The sequence below is a fragment of the Hippocampus comes genome, unplaced genomic scaffold (assembly GCF_001891065.2).
Source record: "Hippocampus comes isolate QL1 unplaced genomic scaffold, H_comes_QL1_v1.1 scaffold242, whole genome shotgun sequence".
Classification (NCBI taxonomy): Eukaryota; Metazoa; Chordata; class Actinopteri; order Syngnathiformes; family Syngnathidae; genus Hippocampus; species Hippocampus comes.
In genome coordinates, this window is record NW_017805385.1 from 823,377 (window position 1) to 846,123 (window position 22,747).

Below are 22,747 nucleotides of genomic sequence, written 5' to 3' on the forward strand. Positions count from 1 at the left end.
TGTGTGTGTGTGTGTGTGTGTGTGTGTGTGTGTGTGTGTGTGTGTGTGTGTGTGTGTGTGTGTGTGTGTGTGTGTGTGTGTGTGTGTGTGTCTTATTGAATCTGAGGCTCATTATCATGCTGATTTCTGCAAAGGTAATGCCGCACATACAATCTAGTAAATGTAGCATTTTTGAGCGTAAATGTACAAAGGCCTTATCTCCTGGAGTTCTTCCTGTGATGCTTGGAATGGCAACGGATTTAGCAGTTATCAGTCCTGTTGCAAATCACTAGAGCAGCATGTGAATTGAAACTATGTGCAATACTTCAAACAAACTATGACCTCCCTTGACTTGCCTCAATATGGTATCACTTTATTGACACATTGTCTGAAACCAAAGGTCAACTACTGTAGTCAGTAACTTTCTGTGAGTGATCTTTTTTTCTTCTTCTTTATTTTTCGGTTTGTTAGTAGTTCTTTTTAAATGAGTAATGACACTGTTTTGATAAAAGATCATTTTGTTTTCCTCTCAGATGCTGGTCTCTTCCCAGTCGCTCGCCTTCGTGGGAGATGACCTTTACATAGAGAGTCAAACATCAGGTGACCTCCCGATAGATGATGAAGACGGGGACGACTTAGGATCAGGATCTGGATCCGGGGACTATGGTAAGGGGACTGGGATTGCTTTTGAGTGACTTCCTAAGGTCACAACAAAAGTCTGAAAATCTGCATTGGTAGATTTTTTTCCCTCTGTTTCTGACAGTGTTTCAGTTGTACACCACCTATTTACTTCTTTAAGGCGCATACATTTATGAGATGAACAGCGCAACTGAGTCACATTCTATTCTGCTATTGTTCCTCGTGTTTGGTGTGCTTCAGTGAATAAGATCGAAGTCTTATCAATAAAAAGGAAGAAACAAGACAGTTTTACAATTTGTAGCAAGGGTAGGGAGTTTCAGGAGTGTGCGCACACAATCGCGAAATCTGCACTCAATGCTGAAATTAACGGTCTTCCACATGATGTTGTTATCAGCGCCCTGGGCAGCTAACAGAAGCTCGAGTCAGTGTCAACAGCAAATAAGCTGCTGCAAACTGCAAAACACAAATTTCCCAATGTGTTGTTTTAGGGTTATTTATTTGTTCAGGAAAAACTGGTTCATGTGTTTCAAGTGTTCATCACCAAATATTTGTGTGTGTGTGTGGAGATTATGCCAGTTGTCAGGCGTGGCCTTTTTACCCAAACCAGTAACTACATTTGCTATTATTATTCATTTGACTTGTTCACTCATCAGATGGATGCTTGTACATTCAGACTATTGGGGCTGTTCCAGATCTTTGCCGCAAGGTGATGTGGTCGAGGTGCAATTTTTATTACAAGCAAGCGGATGCAAAATACTTTTACCTTTTATTCATAATGATTCATCTTTACCTGTGCATAAGTCCCGGTTTGCTCACAGCAGACATTTTGACATAGTAACACAGTGAGTAGGAGAACAGATTTAATTTGCATACACAAGAAAATATGTACCAAACAATGACCCTCTTGATATTAGTCAAGCTCTTGCTGAAGAGATCAGGAATTTATTTACACCTTTTGGGTCGACATGCCATTGGTGGGACGGTTGACCCTCTCAAAATCACATCGGCATTTATTCATCATCGACATGAACTAGGAAGTAGCCTGGTAACTAACAAACAAGCATAAATACGATTCTAAAAAAAGGCCTTTCTAATCATTAATAATTATCTTAACAGTGAATCTGTTGTTTGCCATTAGCTTCATTTGTTTATAATGCTGCCCAATGAGGCTAGTGATTGCAATAAAAGGGATCTTTGCGGTTGAACTCTACCACCTTCCTTTATCTGACATCTTTCATGTTATTTTCTGTAGTCCGCAAAAAAAAAAAAAAAAAAAAACGAATCAACAGTGCTTCTGCAAATGACAGCAAATTTCTGCACTCGGTTTTGTTTCAAGATACAATCAGTCAGCAATTCATCATCAACGCCAAAAAAGCAACTGAATTGAATCAATAATTATCGGCCAGCCAAGTCATTAGCATGTTGCTAATCAGTACAGACTCCTCCACTCCTTGTTGCTTCGTACACAACCCGCTTATCATTCCACCTTAAAGGGACGTTTCCACACATCAATATGCTGTACCTGTGTAGTTGTATGGCACCATTTGTTTGTGGTAACCCAAAAATAAAATGCTAAATACTTTTTCTCTGAATGATAGTTTTCTGAAGTGTGTTTCAATTAGCTGATATCGCACATCACAAGTGCCACATCTGTGTGCAACGTTTGAGGTGTTTTTCTCAGTGTGGTTTACCAAATTTTAAGGTTTCAGTACAGTTACATCTCAATAAATAAGGACATCATGGACAACTTGATGAAGTACTTCAGTTCTTCTTCTTCTTCTCCTTTCGGCACGTCCCTTTTCAGGGGTCGCCACAGCGAGTCATTAATTCCCATCCGTTCCTGCAAACCGCCCTATCAACTCGCATGTCCGTCTTGGCAAAAGTTTTACGCCGGATGCCCTTCCTGACGCAACCCTCCCCATTTCTCCGGGCTTGGGACCGGCACCGGGGAACAGTGTACCCACAGGGGAGGGCACTGCTCCCCAGCGGCTGGGTTGAAGTACTTCAGTTCACAAATTGAAAAAAAAAACGTTTGTTTATAATTTTGATGATTGAAGCTTACAACCAATGAAAGAAATAAAATTCATCATCTCATGAGTATTCCAGAGGAAACATTCAAAACTAGATTTAACATTGAAATTACTTGGGAATTGGTCCTCTGAAAAGTATTGTAATGTCTTTAATGAATCTCTATCTTGAAATTCACGTTTTTAGTTGCTGTTTTTAGTGCTGAAATAAATTGTCTTGACCGCGATATTCACATTTTTTTGAGATGCACCTTTTATATTGATCATAACAACATTGCCAAAAAAACAATTAAAATGGTGCTGCAGGTGGTGCGCAAGGTCAAACTCCTGAAAAGTGACTCATACCCTGAATCTGTTGATAGAAAAAGAAGAGGAGGAGACAGCGATCCTCACCCCGAACAAGAGTGAAGAAATGCTTCCAACCCAACCAACAGCAGACTCTCCACACGGTCAACCGACCAAAGCAGCTGACCCCCGCGATCCACCGAACACAGTGATGTCCAGTGAGACAACAGCGATCAGTATGGACACGAAGGACAAGGAGGTAAAAAAAAAAATAAAAGTCCATATTGACGCTGGTGCTGTGCTGTGCAAACTATGGCTCCATACAGCCCTTTATGATCTTTTATCTCGCCAATCAGTTACATTATCAAATCTCCTGCAAATTATTGCATGAGTTTAGCAGATTTTTTTTCACTGTAATGGTCATAAGCAATTGTGAGCAATAAATATGCATTTAACATGTTTGTTTTAGAACAGTCATTAGCTACTGAGTTATAGATTCATTATAAATAAAACCAAAAATTAGAAGGACGTGTTATTGCAGTTGTTTGAATCAGGTGTGTTGGTGTGGGGAGACATCTAAAACAGACAGGATACGGCTCTCGAGGGACTGGATTTCCCTACCTCTGCCCAAGAGCACTGAACTTTTTCCAGCCCTGCTTTACACACCTGCTTGTTCCTTTTAGGTGGCAGGCAACGACCCAACGGCCGACTGGTTCACACATGCTCCGAGTCCCAGCTCCACTTCCGAGGACATCAAAGAAACCCCAGAAGACAACAGCCTGGATAGGTGGGACGACTCCTCCGCCACCAAAGATGGTGGAGACGCAGACACGAACGACATTCTGACAAATGAAATTCTCGTGAGTCGAGGCAGCAGAATGTTTGACTCTCCCGATGATGTGACGTCTGAGAGCATGTGGGAGCGAACGGAGGTGCTGGCAGGTAAGCGCACATTTACTTGCAATGACTCTCAAGAAAACATGCACAAAATACAACGGTCCAATCGCGGTTCCTTCTGCCCTTCCAGCAGTGATAGCCTGCGTGGTGGTCGGCTTGCTTTGTGCCATCTTCCTCCTTGTCCTGCTGGCCTACCGCATGAAGAAGAAGGACGAAGGAAGCTATGACCTGGGGGACACCAAACTTTCTTCAACAGCTTACCAGAAAGCACCAACCAAGGAGTTTTACGCCTGAACCAACCAATAGAGACTGTGAATAGATATCATCACGTGTCTGTTCGAACTGAGAGCGGATCAATATCAGCTTTATTTTCAAATTTTCAACCGCGCCAAACTCCCCTGCTCGTCTCTCCCGTCATCTATCTTTTTACGTCTCTCTCTCTCTCTCTCTCTCTCTCTCTCTCTCTCTCTCTCTCTCTCTCTCTCTCTCTCTCTCTCTCTCTCTCTCTCTCTTTAGTCTGCACGATTCTCACACAGAACGGGAGAATTCAAATGCATTCATATCATTCCAATCTGGGAAAAGAGTGGAAGTCTCTCTAGAGTGTCATAGGATTACAGCCATTCTAGTTAAGGAAAGTCTATTCAATCAACACTGTGCCTTAAACCCACACTGCCTCTATAAGATGGACTCGCAATGGTGTCAGCTCGGCTAAACAGTCATGAGGAAGTTAAAAAAAAGAAAAAAAGAAGTAGGACGCCTTCATTGTATTTTGAATGATCTACTAAAATGGTACTAGTAGTCCAAAGAACCGAAAGTTAATCGCTTTTTCCCTTTTTTGGTCGAGGTCAGATTTCATCTGTTGTTACATTTCATTTAGTGCTTTTTTTTTTTTTATAAATGACTGTACGAATGTTTTTTGTTGTTTTCATGACTAGTGAATATGTTATTCTATATTCTGTCCAGTATTGGTACGTGAGATTGGGTTCCTCTGCAGGTACATACCTTTGTTTTTCCTCATAAATCTTATATTGTAACGAATCAATATGTTTTCTTTGTTATCTTTGGAAATTGTAGCGTGTTTGTCTATTTTCATATTTTGAGATTTTTTACCTAAAAGCCATTTTAAAGAAAACATTTGCAGTCTATAGATTGTAGATTTCAAATGCCTTTGCACACACACCATGTCAACTTTGCATTGAACATTCTTTATATTTACAGGACTATTTTCTGTGATGACTGAGTGCAGCAAGCAAGGCCAAACCACATTCCATTGCAATTGCCAACTGTATGCAGCTATAATAACAGGTTTGACTGGTGACAGCATTGAGCATTAAGAGTCTTTCTGGACAATAAGGTTTTTCAGTAAAACGGGCTACTAAAATAACCACTTCAGTTTTCCATCTTGATAATGCAGTCATTTGTAGCTCTTCGGATTTATTTATATATGATTCACCATTTTGTCTGGTGCTAATTGTATGGCAAAGCAGTTTTTTTTGTTTACTTTGTGAGTTGTGAGGGAAAGTTAATTTGGAGCAGTTCTTTTGTTAGACTTCCTGTGTTTTCAAAAGTTGCTTTATAATCGGACCTCTAAAAAAGGCTCTCAAATGGAAATATTACCATATTTTTGCCAGAGATTTGCAGCAGTTTTTCTCAGATTTAAAACGATTTTCCTTTCAACAACATGCAATAAAAAAAGGTTGACATTTCTGTTGCGGTTTTACAAAAGACTAGGCTCTCATGCATTTCTCAAATTTCCTGCAGAACAAATGACTGACGTTTCATGGCTGGAATAAACACAACATTGTGTACATTAACACTATGTGATTTACCGTTCTCATCGAGATCATAAAGATACCAGATGATTGAGCAGAAAGGGCAGTTCATCAAAAAAATGTCATGAGATTTAGCCAGAAAGAACCCCATTGATAATTGTACTTTCTTTAACCTAAGGGTAAAAAGAGCAAGAACTCGGAATTCAAACACACATGTTGTGTGGATCAAAGTAACGGTGTAGCTTTTGCAACTTTAATTTGGGATTGTCTACTATGTTGTGATGATCCAGTCACATATGTATTAATGTGTATTATTTTAGACTATAATCAATTTCAGTCTGTAAAATGTACAGTCCTTTTTTTCAGTGTCTTTGTTCCTACTGATCAGATTATTTCAAATTGGTTTTATTATATCCTGGTTCAGTTGATTGTTAGTAAACCAGATTTATGCAATTTTCTTGAGTACTTTCAATAAAATCTGAGAAAATATCCTTTTACACACGTCTTTCTTTTAATAGGTTGAGCATAAATTGAAACCAGTGTAGGGTACAAAATGTCCAATTTGTAATAAATAATCTTTTAATAGGTTGGGCATAAATTGAAACAGGTGATGGGTACAAAATGTCCATTTTGTAATAAATGATCACACCGCACTAAGGCAAAAGCTGTGTTGCTCAAATGGTATGTTGAGTGAGGTTCATAATTGACGTGTTGAATATCCTTGCAAAGTTTAACCATTGATTTACCTTGACAGAAGTGCCAGCATAATGTTGACGGACCAAATGATAGCCTACCCTATCCTCCAAAGGCAGCAAATGCATAGATAACAAACAAATGTAGGAACACGTGTCTTTCACAAAATGTTGGCACGGGATTAAATGTCTATAAAAAAGGTAACTTTTTTGGAAGTGCATGTAAAAGTCACTAACAACTCGTTTTAGGCAATAATAGTACAAATTGGTTACGTACCGCACATACTACAAGATGTAAACACTCAGCTGTACTTTGAAATAGAAATGCTTCACCTTCAAACATCCATCCATCCATCCATCCATTTTCTGATTCGCTTCATCCTCACAAGGGTCGCTGGAGCCTATCCCAGCTGAATTCAGTTAGTTGGCGGGGGACACCCTGAACCGGTTGCCAGCCAATCGCAGGGCACACAGGGACGAACAACCATCCGCTCTCACACCCTCACCGAGGGACAATTTGGTGTCTTCAATCAGCCTGCCATGCATATTTTTGGAATGCGGGGGGAAACCGGAGTACCTGGAGAAAGCCCACGCAGGCATAGGGTGCACATGCAAACTCCACACAGGGAGGCCGGAGCTGGAATTGAACCCAGTACCTTTGCACTGTGAGGTTGGCGCACTAACCAGTCGGCCACCGGGCTGCCTTTGCCCTCAAACAATCAAATAATCATCATCATCAGCATCATCTTTAACCCTCATTGGTTTGTATCGTGTAAAATAATGTGTGTTTAATATTTACAGTATTGTGGAATATTATATTAATTATATATTTACTTTTAACACATTGTTTGTTTTCATGACCAATTCTGAATGCATCCGAATTTCCTGTGCTGCTTTTTTATTTGTCTTTCGTGCTTTACGAAGTCACGAACTGTTTTTCGTTCTAATTTTTCTGCATTTCTGAATTTGAATTGTTTTTCATTTATTTGCGTCCTCACCTAAAGCGCGAAGAAAGCTGGGATAGGGTTCAGCACGCTGGAGACCCTCGTAAGGATAAACAAATCAGATAATGGTTGGATGGATGGATTTATTTGCTGAACGTTTTACTACGAAGGGCTCGTAAAACAATACTTTTATTCTGGAGATGCCTCAAGAGGAAGTTAAAAATCGCTTGGCGAATTAAATCACGGCAATACTTACACCGGTTGTGAACATCTATTCTGTCTTCTTTGGGGTTATTCTCAAGACGGAAGCAGTTCTGCAGTCCTGGCCTGCAGGGTTTGTGTTCTTTCACTCAGTTTTAACATCAAACATAATCGCATTTTTCAATCTGTAAACTTGCCGATTTGTTATCTCGTCGTCCTCCATTCATTCGTTCAGTCTTGCGGACCTGACCTCGACATGTATTATTACAAAATTTTAATTTATGAATTCGTTTTTTTGAATTAACGTGTTATTTAGTCGTAGCTTTTCACTTTCCTTTTGTCTTCTCAGTGAAAGTGAAACCTTAAACTTAATGTCAGTCAGACCGAGTTCCTCTTCCTGACGTAATGCAAGTCTCCCATTAATGGAAATAAGAGCTTGTTCAGGCTTTTTTCTTACAAATCAGTGCACATATTTTACTTTGATAGTTAATATTGCATTGTGGCAAATTATCTTTCCTCAGATGGCACAGGTTGCTGTTAAACTGTCTCTCCGCTACTCCATCCTTGTGGGTATTTTCATGCTGAAATGCCTGGATGGGCGACCTCAGAGATCAGCAATGGTCAGATATGAATTCAACAGTACTGCTCGGAAAGGTACCACAAACCCATTTTTAAAAGTTGTCTATTTAATGAGGCCTGTTCATAGAATTTTATTTTCAAGACAGCAAATCGTGCTGTTGTCCCCCATACATTAAAACATCACCCATAACCGATAACATGCCTAAGGCAAGCTTTCATCAAATTACCTCGACTACCAAAAAACCCCCCAAAAACTATAGCACACTTTACCCACTCCATTTTATGTACATGTATTACTGAAATAAGCATATTTTAAGGGAATAGCCATGCAAGTTGGAAACTCTATTCGACACCCCACATATTGTTTGGCCAACATTAAGTAAATCTTTTGATAGCACAGCAGAGTTTTTTTTTTTTTGGGGGGGGGGTATGCAATAAACAATAAAAGCATTTTCACTTGTGGAGGTATCACTTTCTACACTATATTGTGTGTATGTTATACATGAATGAAACATAGGCTTCACAATACGCCTCGCTCACAAACCAATTTTCAGAAGTAGGCAGATGACAAAAGATTTCACGCCTGATGTATCGATCGACATTTCACTATGACAAGTAGACATGTCAAGCTTTCCGGGACACATACACAATGTTTATTATGATAAAGAAAATAGAATTTACATGATCAAAATCACTTGTAGTTAGCAGGGCAATGTCTGTCTTAACAAAATCGCATACTTCCAATGAAAAAAAATGAAGGAAACAAATCAGGGTTATCAATATAATAATATCAGGTTTCTAATATGTGTGCAAATGATTGGCCACTTGCAGTATAATAAGTTTCATTATTCTGCTACATTTTCATGATGACTGAGTGATTCTGAAGAGGCCAATAAAGGCACTTTACAGTTCTGACTTTAAAACTAAATGAATGTATAACTGCCTCATCATACAGTATTATTACATATACACAACAATTTGACAACTATTATTGAAATCTAAAGTCAAGGAAAATAGTTTAACTATTGATTGATAACAAATATGCTTGAAATACATGCCAATATGCAGGTAATATGCACTGTTGGTTCAGAATTTCTCCAGAAACATGACATCGAAGTATGATTTGCTTTAGTGGGCCACATAAAATGATGTAGCGGGCAGTAGCTGTCCCCCGAGCCTTTAGTTTGACCCCTGTGCTGTAAGGGAATCATAATTGATGGTTTAAACCTGCACTTGTTGTGTGTGTTAATGTGCGACCTCAAGACGTGGCCACAGAGGTTGCAGGCTACGCAGATGTGGCCAAACGGATCATCGACCTGGCTGTGTTCGGAGCTGCACAGAACCGCTCATACACACGCCTTGCAGACTTTACCGACACCATTGGGAACCGCGTCAGTGGCTCAATCAACCTGGAAATGGCTATCAAATATATGTATAAAGCTATGACGCAGGATGGTTTGGATGTACATCTTGGTGAGTAATCCTGTGTTACTGTCCATCCCAATGCATGAACCTCACATGCCCGCAGGCACCAATCTTTGCAGTCTTTTTATAAAATGTTTGTTTCTGTCTTTGGGCCTTTGTCACCAGAACCAGTAAAAATCCCCCACTGGATTAGAGGAAAGGAAACTGCAATGATGACATTGCCAAGGACCAAGAATCTTGCTATACTGGGCCTCGGGAGCAGTGTAGGGACGCCCCCTGAAGGTCAGCCACACTTCCTTCGGAAAGTGATTTTGATTTCTGAGTTCTTTCCTCGAATTGTCACTGCTCTTATTCATTGCTGAATTTGTGATTTATTAAACATTCACCAGCCTTCTAATAACAAGTATTTGTTAGAGGTGTACTGTGACTAGCCTGCTCGCCACAGAGACCCTGCAAAATAGCCTTCATAAAATGGAAAGATCTTTGATGAAAAAAGTGCATTTTAAACGTGCGTTAATTTCCCTTATTTTCCCTCCCTGGCTGAAGGCATTGAAGCAGAGGTGTTGGTTGTTGGATCTTTTGAGGAACTGAAGCGCAGAGCCAGCGAGGCCAAAGGGAGGATTGTGGTCTTCAACCAGCCATTTGTCAGCTACGGCATGACAGTGGCATACCGTGAATATGGCGCCTCCGAGGCATCGAAATTTGGAGCCGTGGCCACACTCATTCGATCCATCACGCCTTTCTCAATTAATAGGTGCCCATCTGCCTGCAGACATGGATATGCTATCTGTGCTATCAAGCAAAATGTTTTCGTGATCTTGGCCTCTACCTCTTTAGTCCTCACACAGGTTGGCAAGACTACCAGGATGGTGTGAAGCGCATCCCTACGGCATGCATCACCATTGAGGATGCTGAGCTGATGTGGCGTATAGCGCAGAGGGGACAGCGGATCACCGTCAGACTCACAATGGCCGCCAAGACACTCCCAGATGCCGACTCTTTTAATACGGTGGCTGAGATCAAAGGCTGGCAGCATCCCGAGCAGGTAGCACCCACCTTCCGTCTGGCTCCCATGTTTATTTAAATGTATGCAAATGCCTTCTTGCTTTCTCAATGTTAAATCGACTTGGAGGGCTACATTCAAATGAACATGTCACTTCAATAATTTATTCCCTCTGTTTGGTGGCCACACATGGGAGGAATTATTTGAGATTTCCTAAATTCAACTAGATATATTACAAACAAACCAAAGCTATTTCTTTCATGACATTGTTTTTTCATGAATACAGGACAGTACTCCAGTTCTGGCTGCAGGAAGTGAAACACAAAACTGCCTTTGTTGTGTTCATCATAATTCCCCGCAACTACTTGTCATTTCTAAATAAGAGGAAGTCTCTTGAAAATGTCAATGTCTTTACTGTTTTAATCTATTGCCTGCAGAAAATAGATTTCATTTTACACGTGAATTAATATCCCAAAAACAACAAAAGTTTACTCGACTAGGTGAAGTGTTCTGGTCTGTTGTCTGGTATAAACCGTGGTCTTGCTTCATCATCATTTTATCATGTATCACATACCACGACTTGACCCAACATGTACAGTAAACCGTCATGTCCAAATCCTTTGAGATGGCATACCTGCATACAGGGAAAAAACGGGTAGAACTTGAAAAACACACACGCTGCTTCTACCCAAATCTCGAAATAAACTCACTCTGAATACTTTTATCTTCGTAAAAGCAGACCTTTTGACACTACTTTTGTACTTACTTGCATGTTTTCTTAATTAAGAGTTTGGTGAGTGTATTTTGCATGTTGAATCATGGCTTGCCATAAAACATAATACATCCAAATGCCACAATGGGTAATTCATTCATATTCTGTGTTTGTGAAATGGTTCTCTATCAGCTTTTCGTCATTTACAGCACAGAGACAAGTAAAGCCAAGTCCTGCTCAGTTTACAGTTAAAACATCATACATGTACATGATGTTGATGATGACAATAAGCCCAAAATGCTAGATATGGATTAAGTTTATAATATGGGGAAATGAAACCCATGCCATAATTGAATCATCTGTAACTTTTGGGTTTCCCCTTTTGCAGTTTCACTGAATGATGTGGGGGTGATTTGAGGTTTCATGATCCTCAGTATGAGGCTGAGTCACTCAGTCAATTATCTAACAGTAATTTATTTTACTGTTACTCTACCTACTGAGCATTTACACCTTTTACACTCAATTGTACAACAGCCTTCTGGAAATGGCCAAATGTGTAAAATTTGTAAACATCCCTTACATATAAATATGCAGCTGGTGTATGATTTAAAATGACATTTTTTTCTCAACGTCATTGATGGTGCAGTGGTACACTTGCCTGACTTGTGTGTGGGCGGTGTGGGATCGTTTCCTATGAAGTGACGGTCTGAATGTGGGTGTGTGTGGTTGTTTATCTTGAAATGTTCCCTATGACTGACTGGCAACCAGTTCAGGGGTTAGTCCGCCCTTATGCCCGAAGTCAGATGGGATAGTCTCCAGCAACTCCCATGATATTCACAATCTCCCGTGCCAACTTCTGACACACCCACCTTGCGTTATCTCGAAATTTTAGTGCAACCGTCAAAGACGTGTGACTCATTGAAGTCTGAGGCTGGCCATAAATGAACCCTGAACTGGTTGCCAGCCAATCACAGGGCACACATAGACAAACAATCATTCGCGCTCACACTCACACTTAGGGACAATTTAGAGTGTTCCTTTAACCTGCCATGCATGTTTTTGGAATGTGGGAAGAAACAAGAGTACCCTGAGAAAACCCACGCAAGCACAGGGAAAACATGCAAACTCCACGCAGGAAGGCCAGAGCCGGAAACGAAACCTGCACCTCTGCACTGTGAGGCGGACGCTAACTAGTCATCCACTGCGCTGCCCCAAAAAGAATCTTAGTATGGATAACGTGCGTTTATCAAATAACTGATTTGACAATTGTGTGGTTACTAAAAGTTTTATAAAAACAACTGATTAAACCTGGAAAGAATTATTTCAATTTGCATTATATTAGATGGCAAGAAGATCATATATTTTGTTTGACCTCTCAGATTCAATATTTAGTTAGTTTGTTTTTTGATTATGAAACAAGGTCTTCGTTCCTATTTTTGTTGGTTTTTCTCTCAAAGTGGTGCAATGTGTCAGGGTCATGGTCCACACTTTTGTTTGTCCACACACTGTCCTGCTCCTCCCGCTGACAGGAATTCAACAAAACATCACTGGAAATAGTGTTTGTCACTCTTTTTTTTTTTTTTCCTTCCAACGGGATGCACGGATTTAATGTGTTTCATTTATATGCGCTAGGTTGTCCTATTGAGTGGTCACCTGGACAGTTGGGATGTGGGCCAGGGTGCCATGGATGATGGGGGCGGCGCCATGGTTTCCTGGGAAGCCCTGTCACTCATAAAACAGCTAGGTGAGCCAAGCCAAACAATTAAAAACGCATGTAAACAAAGCTGCGTAAATAATTACTTTTGATTTAGTTCTCTCACTGTGAATGAGGAGTATACGAACAGTACTTCCAAAACTTGCACAATCATCTCACGTCACATTTATGTGGAAAGAAACTACAGTGCTTGTATAGTTATATATTGGATGAATGTTTTCACCAGGCGTGATTTTAACCACTATTTTACCGTTCATTACCCTTGGGTTTTCTGAAAGGCACTTGAAATAAAAATGTATTGTTGTTGTTATTATTTGAACATAAATTTTATTTTTATTGATGAGACCACTGGTCATAAGCCCCCCCCAAAAACAAAAATATATTTTTTTCCCCAAATTCTAAAAACTTCAGGAATTATGAATTTTCTGAATTGGAATTCACCTTTTTGTACTCAAATTTGAGCTGACTCATTCAATTATTCAAGAATAATATTCAACTATGAATATTATTGGACAAGCCCGTCGCTGCTCCACTCCTTAGCTAACCCGCTAGACAAATGAATCAAACCTAAAATTCATTATGAACGTGTCTCAATTCTTCTTCTTCTTCTTATTTTTGTCTTTATGCACTCAGGGGTGCTTCTTTCCCTTGTGACTTGTGAATAAATAGGTTACAAATGACAATTATTAATGCTTTGTTATTTATTACGAAATGAGGTGAATAATTTAAAGTAGTAACCTCTCCAAAAGAGAATCTTATTATAAACCGAAGAGAAAAAAAATCTCTCTCTCTCTCTCTCTCTCTCTCTCTCTCTATATATATATATATATATTTTTTTTTTATACATATATATTAGATGATACCAGTTTTAAATCATATACTGTAGTTGGCAAAATACTAGATCTTAAAGTAACCCAGAAGCTTAACATATTAATATGCCAATTTTGGCGGGGAATGTAAAGTTAGTGCATACACATATAAGAACATATTTGTTGTAATGTGGTACACAGTTATGTTCTTCTCAATGTGTACCCTCATTCATTTCCAGGTTTACGTCCAAGGAGGACCATGCGCACAGTGCTGTGGGCGGGTGAAGAGCAGGGTGGCGTTGGAGCGCAGCAGTACTACGATCTTCATAAGGTCTTACACATTGTTGCATTTCTGAATAGAGAAAAAAATTGCACTGCACAATGAAAGAGAGCAGAACTATAGAAATCAATAAAGCATCTGTAGAGCGCCAACAATTGGTCTATGGTTCTGCTGTCCAGATCTGGTTAATCTAATCTCAGCCCTTGCACAAGCTGCATGTAAACTACAGCATCCAATTCAACAATCACACTGCTTTGATTAGTTCTGGATGGATCTTACTCCAATGTTACCTAACCTTCATTGAGCCAAAGCGCATATTTTATCTTTGAAAACCAAAAATCTCATGGCACACCACCAAAGAGAAATGACATGCAACGTGAATACACGGGTTCGTTCTGTTACTTCTGCTTTTCAGTGGAAGAGCATTTCATTTTCCTGCTTGTCACTAATTCATTCAATGCTGGCGCAGCTCGATCAACAAAGATACATGATTTGTAGGACTAGGAAATAAATCATTTTCAGATTGATTCAGTGAAATGAAGTAATTTCCCAAAGCACGCCTGATGATTCACTTACGTAAGGCATACTAATGTGGAAGAGCACACTGATTGGGGAAGCACTTAAGGCTTTTAAGTACTGTATATATACTATTTTGTGCTCTGGCAATGTATGAAGGTCATTTCTCAAACCCTTTTGTGTTCTCTGAAGTTTGGAAACTTGATTTTAAACTCGCATGTGGTCTTTTTAAGTTATTAAACATTTTGTCACTTTGCAGTTTGTTTTCTCCTTTCAACTTTCTCTCCCATCCAGGTGAATTTATCCAACTTCGATATGGTCATGGAGTCTGACATGGGGACATTCAGCCCAGTGGCTCTGCAGTTTACTGGAAGTGTTGCAGCACAAAAGGTAAGAAGATCTTTGCACGGCAATCACAGAAGCATTTTTATATGCAGTGTACATTGTAATTCTGTATACCCTACAAAGCACTGGGTGCTAAAAAAAAAAAACAAGACAGTATGAAAAGCATGAACCTCTGTTTATTTCTGTCTGCAAATTGTATTTTAGTGGTAGTGTGAGGAGCTGAGGAGAACATGTCCGTGTGTCTACCAACAGGTGATGGAGGAGGTGGTCAAACTGTTAGCTCCTCTCAATACCACAAAACTGGAGAAACATGGGGAGGGGACGGACATCTCTCCTTGGATGCAGGCCGGAGTACCAGGTCAGTTGAATCAGCAGGATGTTACCAACCACAAAGGGAAATAGGAAGTGTTCCATCTCAATTGCTTTGGGGTGACGGAATACTTTATTACTTTTGAAAATGCTGTGACCAGAGATTCACTTCCTCTGTGTCTTGCCTTATTGTCAGCTTTAAAATAGTGCCAAATTAGTAATGGGTTGGTGAAGCATTCCAGCACATTGGGCAAACTGAATTGCTACTGTGTCATTTTTAACATAATGTAAGTTTAAAATATCTTTGAATTATAGAATAAATATGTATGGTAATGTAAACATGTGTCATGATGTGAAAATAAGAGTGCAAATGTCATGCTTGTGAACAGAAGTTGCTTATGAACTTGTCTTTGAGGCACGGCATTTTAAAACTTCTTTTTAATATATATTTTTATTTTAAAAGTTTATCCAGTATTTTTCTACACAAATTTCTGTAGTTTAGATTAACACATGCACACAATACAGTGACAATACAGTTTGACAGCCACGGAATATCATGGGCCGTAATCGACCAAACAAACAAAAAAGATTGCTGAGTGGGACTTAGTTTGAAACTTCTAAACGGTATTATTTTACATCTGTCAATGTTCCCTGTGATTGACTGGCAAGCAGTCCAGGGCGTCTTCTATTTCTCATCTAAAATCAGTTGAGAAAGGCTCCAACTTCCCTGCAAACCTAAACAAGATAGGCAGTAGAAAATGTATATGTGTACTGGGATGGATGGATGGATGGATATCAATATCACCCGAGAATTAATTGTGCGAGCTGGTGAAGGTTTTTATCCATTGCTGATTTGGAGTTTAAAGCCATGGCTCATAAGTCAAATAAATTCAAGAGAAAGGGGGAAAAGTTTCAAACTATACCATTTGATCAAAGGGGTGACTGATTGTGCAGTTACCATAATGATACAGTAACATTCCTTTGCCACTGCCAAAACATTATGAAGAATTCTTGACATAATGCAGTTCATGTCTGCAATTTGGGGAGAGGTTGAAGGTCCCACTGCAAAAACATGGACACAAGAGTACAAATGTTTCAACACCATTTGTACATAGCCTTCACTCTTTCCCTCATTTCATCATGTGCATGGATATGCATGATGTGGCAATTTGATTATGTGTTTGTAATACATAAAAAATCAGAACGCAAAGGTGCATCACCCTGAAAAGATGCACTGCTACTTCAGGACCCGGACGATTTGCTGTGATTGATGGAACCATGAATTATGCTCTGGACTAGAAAATTCTGAGTCCGAATGTTCAAACATGAGTTCATGACAAGCTGATGTGCACTTGCGTTCTGAAGCAGGAGAACGATCCAAAACATACTAGCAGGTCTGCTTCTGAATGGCTGAAAAAAAAAAAGAAGGTATTGGAGTGGCCTTGTCAAAGTCCGGACTTTAATCTGTTTTTAATGTTGTGGCATGACCTGAAAAGGGCCGTTCACCTCTCCAGTGTTACTGAATCAAATCAATTGTGCAAGGAACAGTGGGCCAACAAATCTCCCCAGAGATTTGAAAGACTCATTGCCAGTGAAAGAAAACGCTTGATTTCAGTTGTTGCTGCTGAGTGGGGCCCAACCAATTATTAGGTGTACGGGGCCAGGACTTTTTCACACAGCGCCATTTGGCTTTGAATCAATTTTTTTTTCCCTTTAATAAAGTCAACCTTTAAAAACAGCATTTTATGTTTGCTTGGGTTACCTTTGTCTAATATTATATTTGTTTGATGATCTTCAACATAAAGGTGAGGAAACTCCCAAAAAATGTAAGAATTGATTCCAAAATGTAAGAATTGGAGAAGAGGATGAATATGTTTTCACCGCACTGTAGGTACAGTAGATAGACAAGTATAAAATAAATAAATACTTAATTTCACAAGATGAAAAATTAACTTTTCAGTTCCCACTAACTCTTTTATGTGTTGCCCGTCATCCAGGTGCCAGCCTCCATGTGGCCGACAGTCGCTATTTTTGGTTCCACCACACAGAAGCTGATACCATGACAGTTCAGGACCCTCGAGATATGGACCTCTGCTCGGCTTTGTGGGCCGTAGTGGCTTATGTAGTAGCAGACCTCGAAGACATGCTGCCTCGGTAGTTGTTTAGAGGAGGGGACACGGGGATTCTCGGCAACTGCGTCACAAGTGTTTACGCCGGTGATATTGCAGTAGAGTATCAAGGCTTACCAAAAAGTAACATTGCACATAATGCGAGACCAAAATATGACAAGCACGAAGGGAAGCTTTTTTTGACCAAAATAGTTTGGGTTTTCCTATGGTTTTTATACTTGTATTTTTTTTTTTTAACTTTTCCATGTTTTTACAAAGTGGGACTTTTATTTAATCACCGGTTTTCCATGTGTTCTGAAAGATTTTACAAATTACTAAATAAATAAATTTACTTTAATTACTTTGTATCATAAATAAACTGCCATTGCTTTGGTCATTCATCACCATACTATTATTCCCATTTTACTCTTTTCATGATTTTGTGCAGGGCGGTCCGGTGTGGAGTTTGCATGTTCTCCCCGTGCCTGCATGGGTTTTCTCCGGGTACTCCGACCCCCCCATCCCACATTCCAAAAGCATGCATGGCAAGCTAATGGAACACTCTAAATTGTCCCGAGGTGTGAGTGTGAGCGTGAATGGTTGTTCGTCTATGTGTGCCCTGTGATTGGCTGGCAACAGGTTCAGGGTGTCCCCCGCCTACTGCCCGAAGACAGCTGGGATAGGCTCCAGCACGCCCCATGACCCTTGTGAGGATTAAGTGGATCGGAAAATGGATGGATGATTTTGTGCAATGAAAGCGCTGATAAGTGAAATTAGCTCTTGATGATGTGATCAGAATGATAAAAGATGGAGACTTTAACGGCATGTAAAAAGGTTTGCCAAGAATTCATAATCAGATAAATTTTTGGTTTGCCACGGAAGGCCGCATAAAACACAATTGCCCAATCTATTTCGAAGTCATCATTCCCATCAGTAATGTCAACCAGTGTAGACAAAAGTCCTTTTGGAAACTCTGAGTGTGCACTGGATGTTGTTGTAACTTGTTGCAGGCCTTAAGTCACTTTTTGTCAATGTCTGCTGAACTCATGCGCTGATTCAGACACACACGCACACGATTATGTGAGTTGGGAAACAGACTGGATGGTTCAGCACAATGAGTCACACATCTGTGCTGACATGAGCTGCAGTAAGCCGCATGCACACAAAAACAATTCATATAGTCTACTTGAATCCGGTTCACTTATTTTACATTTTATGCATTCATGGTTTGATATTTTTTTTACTCATTGGTGCCAGTTTATTTGATTCAGATAACTATTGCTATTGAGAATTTAACTTGACAGGTTTAATGTTAAAGTGATACTGCTGAAAACCTACAGAGGACGTGCTATTCTGCATACTGTATATTAATATTGTACAACAGGATTCAATGACTTTTGTGAAACTGAAAGCTACTTTCTGGGTACTGATTAAGGTGAAGGGCTAACGGTTTGATAAACACTTGTGAAATAACAATGTATCTTTAATTATGTTATTGTTGATCATATCCTCTATGACAGATACATAGGGCACTTACTCTAATTTTATAATAAATCTCTGCAAGTGTCAAGACTTTCAAATTGTCACTTCTACAACGTTCCATGATTCCGCGCAAATGACGTCTTCACTCATGAGTCACTTCTAGAACAGGGCCACGGCCTAGTCACGTGGTCCTGCTGGTAACTACTGCGAGACACAGTCAACACTTTTATTTTTCTTTACATGTCTCCACCTTGTGGACAGTCACCCAAATAGCAGCCAGTAAGTCTACACTTGATTTTGAGGGGTAAAGATAACAGTCACTCAAGTCATAATGGCAAAAATGTATTACAAAGAATTTATACAGTTAAAATTCAAGAAACCTGGAGACACCCCAACAGTTTGCAAATGCCAAAATTCAGGATCAATAATTATGAACACTTTTAAACATAGATGTGATGGAAGGCATGAGAATGATGTCAAGTTGCAATAGGCCTTCTGGAGTTGAACACCTTGATGCCATTTTGCATTGAAGATCGAGCATATTTGGTCAACAGTGCTCCCGTGGTTTGTTTCTCTCGGCAAAGGTCCCTGGAAAGCAGGAGGAGAAGACATGACTTGGGGTCAAGTTAAATAAAAAAATAAAGAACATAAAAACAAATACTGACTGATGACAAAGATAAAAGAAAACGGCTTTTTTTTTGCCATAAATTATGAGATTATAACTCTTTCTTTCACTGCAGTTTTATTCCTCGTTCTTGTTGGAGCGCAATGCTGTTGCTTGCAGCAACTACCACAGAACCACATTGTATTCAGATAAATTCTGAAAGCTCACAGGACATGATTGTCCATTACATTTACGACATTGTGACAATGTTTATCTGAGATACAAATTTCAAATCATAGCAAAACAAGTTGTTCACGGACGCCCAAAATCAGACCCGTAGATTGTGCGAAAGTTCAGTTGCATTGCCGTGTAGGTGCCTAAAGCACAGCATACCACAACATTTTGGTTGTCCATTGCTCTTCAGTGATAAATACATTTATTGAACATTTTAATGTCCCCCGCAACCCTTGTGAGTATAAGCGGTTTGGAAAATGGATGAATGCAGTGATTCTAAATGTCAAAATTAAAATAGCGTTATTTAAAAAAAAAAAAAAAAGATGATACCCACGCTATATATGGCGTAATATCCTCTTCTGTCCATTTCTCTCGCAGTGTGAAAAGATGATTAAAGCGCTCCAGTGTGTCCTCTGGGAGCTCTTCGACCTGCAGAAGACAGATGGTCTCAGGGCGGGAGGTGCGGTCCACCAGGGCAACACTCTAGAGGAGGTACAACATTCTCGTTGTGCTCTACTATTGATTTCTGATTTGCAATGAAAATGTGACGATTAGATGCAAACCTTGAGCTGGTCCAGACTGGTGCTCATACCATCTGGTACGCTCTGCTGCCACACCTCCTGAAATTCCCTCAGGTTGAACTTAACGGCATTCTTCAGCAACATGAGCGCAGTGGCCCGACAAACTTTAGCCTCATCCAGCGCGTAAAACACATCATCTGTTTGGAGGCAAGTGGATATGTAAAACTCTACTTGGCAATTCCTACAGATTGCAAAAAATGTTTTCACTCACCATTTTCAGTGTAGCGTGTCCCATAGCAGTTTAAACAGTGCTCAATCATCTCTCTGTGAACAACATTAAGACACTGGAAGTCTTTTTTTTTTATCTGTTAATGTGCCGCAGTACCCTCTTTTTATGTTGCTATCAATTTATTGCCTCAATTGTCTTTATGTTTAGCTATTTTTATATGGTTGATTTTTACTTAACATACAGGTCTTTGTATGCAGCAATGGTTGTTTTGAAAGTGCTATATAAATAAAGTTGAGTTGTTGAGTGACGGTTGACACTGACCTGGGCTCAAGTGGGCCCAACTCCTCCAGACTGGTTTGAAGTGGAACCTTGTTGCAAGACCATGACTCCGAGTCCACCAGCTGAGTCACATGACCAAGCAACTTCATCTCATAGTCAGAGTCGAGCACACGCCAGCAGCCTGAAGAAACACACACGGTATAACAAATGTCTTTCAAATTGTTCGGTGTTGAGGAACACTGGCAGTGAGCTTTTCAATTAACAGTGTGTTAATATTGTGTCTCTTAACCATTTATTTGACAGGCGTGGACGGCCTTCAAGTGGTTCTTGAGTTCGTCTTCACTGGCTTGAATCGTCTCCAGCAGATCGTCCATGGTGTACTACAGAAAAGGGATGCACATACTGCAAGTCAGTTATTGTCGGTTTATAACCAGTGCTTAAAATATTTACAGTCCATCAAAAAAATACGATCCTAGTGTGTATTGTGTGTTCCTGTGATGTAACTAATTAACCATAAAGTAGCAGCAAGTTCAAGGAGGAAAAATATGTTACTGTGTTTTCAGCATTCTCTTGCTGCCCTGCTAAGGGAGGTCCTAGATATGGATTCTCCCTTAAAACTCTCAACAGCTTCTTCAATTTGGGACGCTGTCTCCTCACTTCCCAGTAGCTGTTGCAAAAGCCCCAGATCTGCAAAGAGTGAAGAGCAGACTTGAGTCGAACGTTAACTTAAACTACTTCGTACAAGGAATATTGTAACCATGCCACATTTGAATTCCTAGTTAATTTTCAATTCAGCAATTGTCCACTTTATTGCTTCTAATTGCAATAGAGATCAGTGGCGGGGTATGCCATTGGTACCAATGGGGATTTGTCCGACTTAATCCACCTCCTGTTACTGTCCCTGTCATGTCACAATTATATAAATCAGCAAAAATGTATTTTTTAAAAACTCACAATATAACAGCACACTCTGTGCCACATACATAATTGAAAAAAATACATCCTACTTAGTAGGGATACTGATTATTAAATGGATTACAGTCATGTGTTTTGCAAGTCAAACCCGGCTTGCTCTGGCCAACCAATCTGGCCTGAAAAATGCTGATGTTATTATGGGCCAGATAGTTGGCCCAGGGAAGCAAATTTAAAATGTGATAGTTTTAAGAGAACGTCCCATTGCTAATATACAGTAGCTTGAGTTACATTGAACAACAATACTTATTCTGAATGCCCCGGGCAGTTAAAAATCTAACGGCCACATTCACTGAGAAGCGGTGCACTCAAGACACATTCTATTTTGTCAGTTTCATGAAAAACAACAACAAAAAAAACCAAAAAAAAAAAACAAAACAAGAAATATAAGTTCGCAGAGTAGGCATTGATGACCCTGAAGATTCACCACTGATGGAAATACAATGGAATTTCGAAACTCATAACCTGAGCATGAACGAGATGTGTGCTCTCCTGTGTGCTGGTGAGCTGATCGGGTGTTTTGCATCCTGGCAGAAAGAGCAGCATGTTGGACGTGTCTGCGATCTTCAAATCGTAAGTTTTGTCATCGCTACACAGCACGGCATGTTCATTTTTGTCCCCTCTGATCACCAGGCTGCCAAAGAGGACATCCTTGTCAGGTCTACTGTCACTTACAAAACATATTACATGTTTAAACTAGAAATTTCAAATATGGTTCAGACCTGTTACCCGCTTCTATGTGTTTGCACAGTGTGTCGTCCAGCTCCATCAGGCAGTAGTCTGCAGACGAGACGTTCTCTCCCAGAGACAGACAGTGAATCGTTTTCTGCAGATCTTCCTCGTTCAGCTTGGCGATCTCAAGCGTGGCCCGAACCTCCTCCAAAGCTCTCATTTTGAACAGACCGTAAATTGGAAAAATCCAGAATAAATTTTGAGAATATAGACGAAACGAATGAAAAAGGTCCTCGAATGGGTGCTTTGGAGAGTAAGAAAATGAAGTGGTGCGTAGGCTTCTCAACAGAGTTACGCGCCCTCTTTTTGACGCAGGAAGGAAGCTGAAGTATGTGTGATGTCAAAATAAACCCGTAAAGAAACTGCCCTTTTCCTTCAGACGGGATACCGTTTCAAAAACTTTCTTCGATGCTGAAGACGTTTTTCTGAAATTTGAACACAATTACTCTATCTAATTA

The 22,747-nt window shown here is 39.9% G+C and overlaps 3 protein-coding genes across 4 annotated transcripts in view; 2 read left to right on the forward strand and 1 right to left on the reverse strand.

The window, feature by feature from the left end:
• LOC109517626 (syndecan-2-B-like) overlaps positions 1 to 4,145 on the forward strand; it is a 10,208-nt gene extending 6,063 nt beyond the window's left edge. Inside the window, exons 2-5 of one of the 2 annotated variants that reach the window (XM_019872901.1) lie at positions 513 to 645; positions 3,008 to 3,160; positions 3,612 to 3,872; positions 3,958 to 4,145. In XM_019872901.1, coding sequence (XP_019728460.1) covers positions 513 to 645; positions 3,008 to 3,160; positions 3,612 to 3,872; positions 3,958 to 4,121 — 711 coding nt within the window. In that variant the 3' untranslated portion in view covers positions 4,122 to 4,145. Of the gene's footprint in view, positions 1 to 512; positions 646 to 3,007; positions 3,190 to 3,611; positions 3,873 to 3,957 lie in introns of both variants that reach the window. The other variant, XM_019872900.1, reaches the window with a different exon arrangement.
• A 3,313-nt stretch (positions 4,146 to 7,458) lies between these two features.
• On the forward strand, positions 7,459 to 17,645 carry LOC109517632 (carboxypeptidase Q). The gene is made up of 12 exons (XM_019872912.1): positions 7,459 to 7,569; positions 7,786 to 7,843; positions 7,958 to 8,090; positions 9,279 to 9,488; positions 9,606 to 9,722; positions 9,987 to 10,194; positions 10,278 to 10,485; positions 12,788 to 12,899; positions 13,918 to 14,009; positions 14,769 to 14,864; positions 15,072 to 15,177; positions 17,126 to 17,645. The coding sequence occupies exons 3-12, from the start codon at positions 7,958 to 7,960 to the stop codon at positions 17,284 to 17,286; spliced, it is 1,443 nt and encodes a 480-aa protein (XP_019728471.1). The 5' UTR covers positions 7,459 to 7,569; positions 7,786 to 7,843; the 3' UTR covers positions 17,287 to 17,645.
• Positions 17,646 to 18,923: 1,278 nt separating this feature from the next.
• Positions 18,924 to 22,641, reverse strand: dscc1 (DNA replication and sister chromatid cohesion 1). The gene is made up of 9 exons (XM_019872996.1): positions 22,280 to 22,641; positions 22,023 to 22,191; positions 21,138 to 21,272; positions 20,875 to 20,965; positions 20,628 to 20,766; positions 20,349 to 20,401; positions 20,120 to 20,274; positions 19,891 to 20,039; positions 18,924 to 19,306 (listed from the first exon to the last, which is right to left on the reverse strand). The coding sequence occupies exons 1-9, from the start codon at positions 22,447 to 22,449 to the stop codon at positions 19,195 to 19,197; spliced, it is 1,173 nt and encodes a 390-aa protein (XP_019728555.1). The 5' UTR covers positions 22,450 to 22,641; the 3' UTR covers positions 18,924 to 19,194.
• Positions 22,642 to 22,747: the final 106 nt, after the last annotated feature.

Excerpts from the sequence above, each read along its gene's own strand:
- dscc1 (XM_019872996.1), bottom strand. The coding sequence starts at position 22,449 with ATGAGAGCTTTGGAGGAGGTTCGGGCCACGCTTGAGATCGCCAAGCTG. Across the intron at positions 22,192-22,279 it reads CACATAGAAGCGGGTAACAG|CCTGGTGATCAGAGGGGACA; the intron begins GTCTGAACCATA and ends CCTCTTTGGCAG. Across the intron at positions 19,307-19,890 it reads GATATTACGCCATATATAGC|GGACCTTTGCCGAGAGAAAC; the intron begins GTGGGTATCATC and ends CCTGCTTTCCAG.
- LOC109517632 (XM_019872912.1), top strand. The coding sequence starts at position 7,958 with ATGGCACAGGTTGCTGTTAAACTGTCTCTCCGCTACTCCATCCTTGTG. Across the intron at positions 10,195-10,277 it reads ACGCCTTTCTCAATTAATAG|TCCTCACACAGGTTGGCAAG; the intron begins GTGCCCATCTGC and ends CTACCTCTTTAG. Across the intron at positions 14,010-14,768 it reads AGTACTACGATCTTCATAAG|GTGAATTTATCCAACTTCGA; the intron begins GTCTTACACATT and ends TCTCCCATCCAG.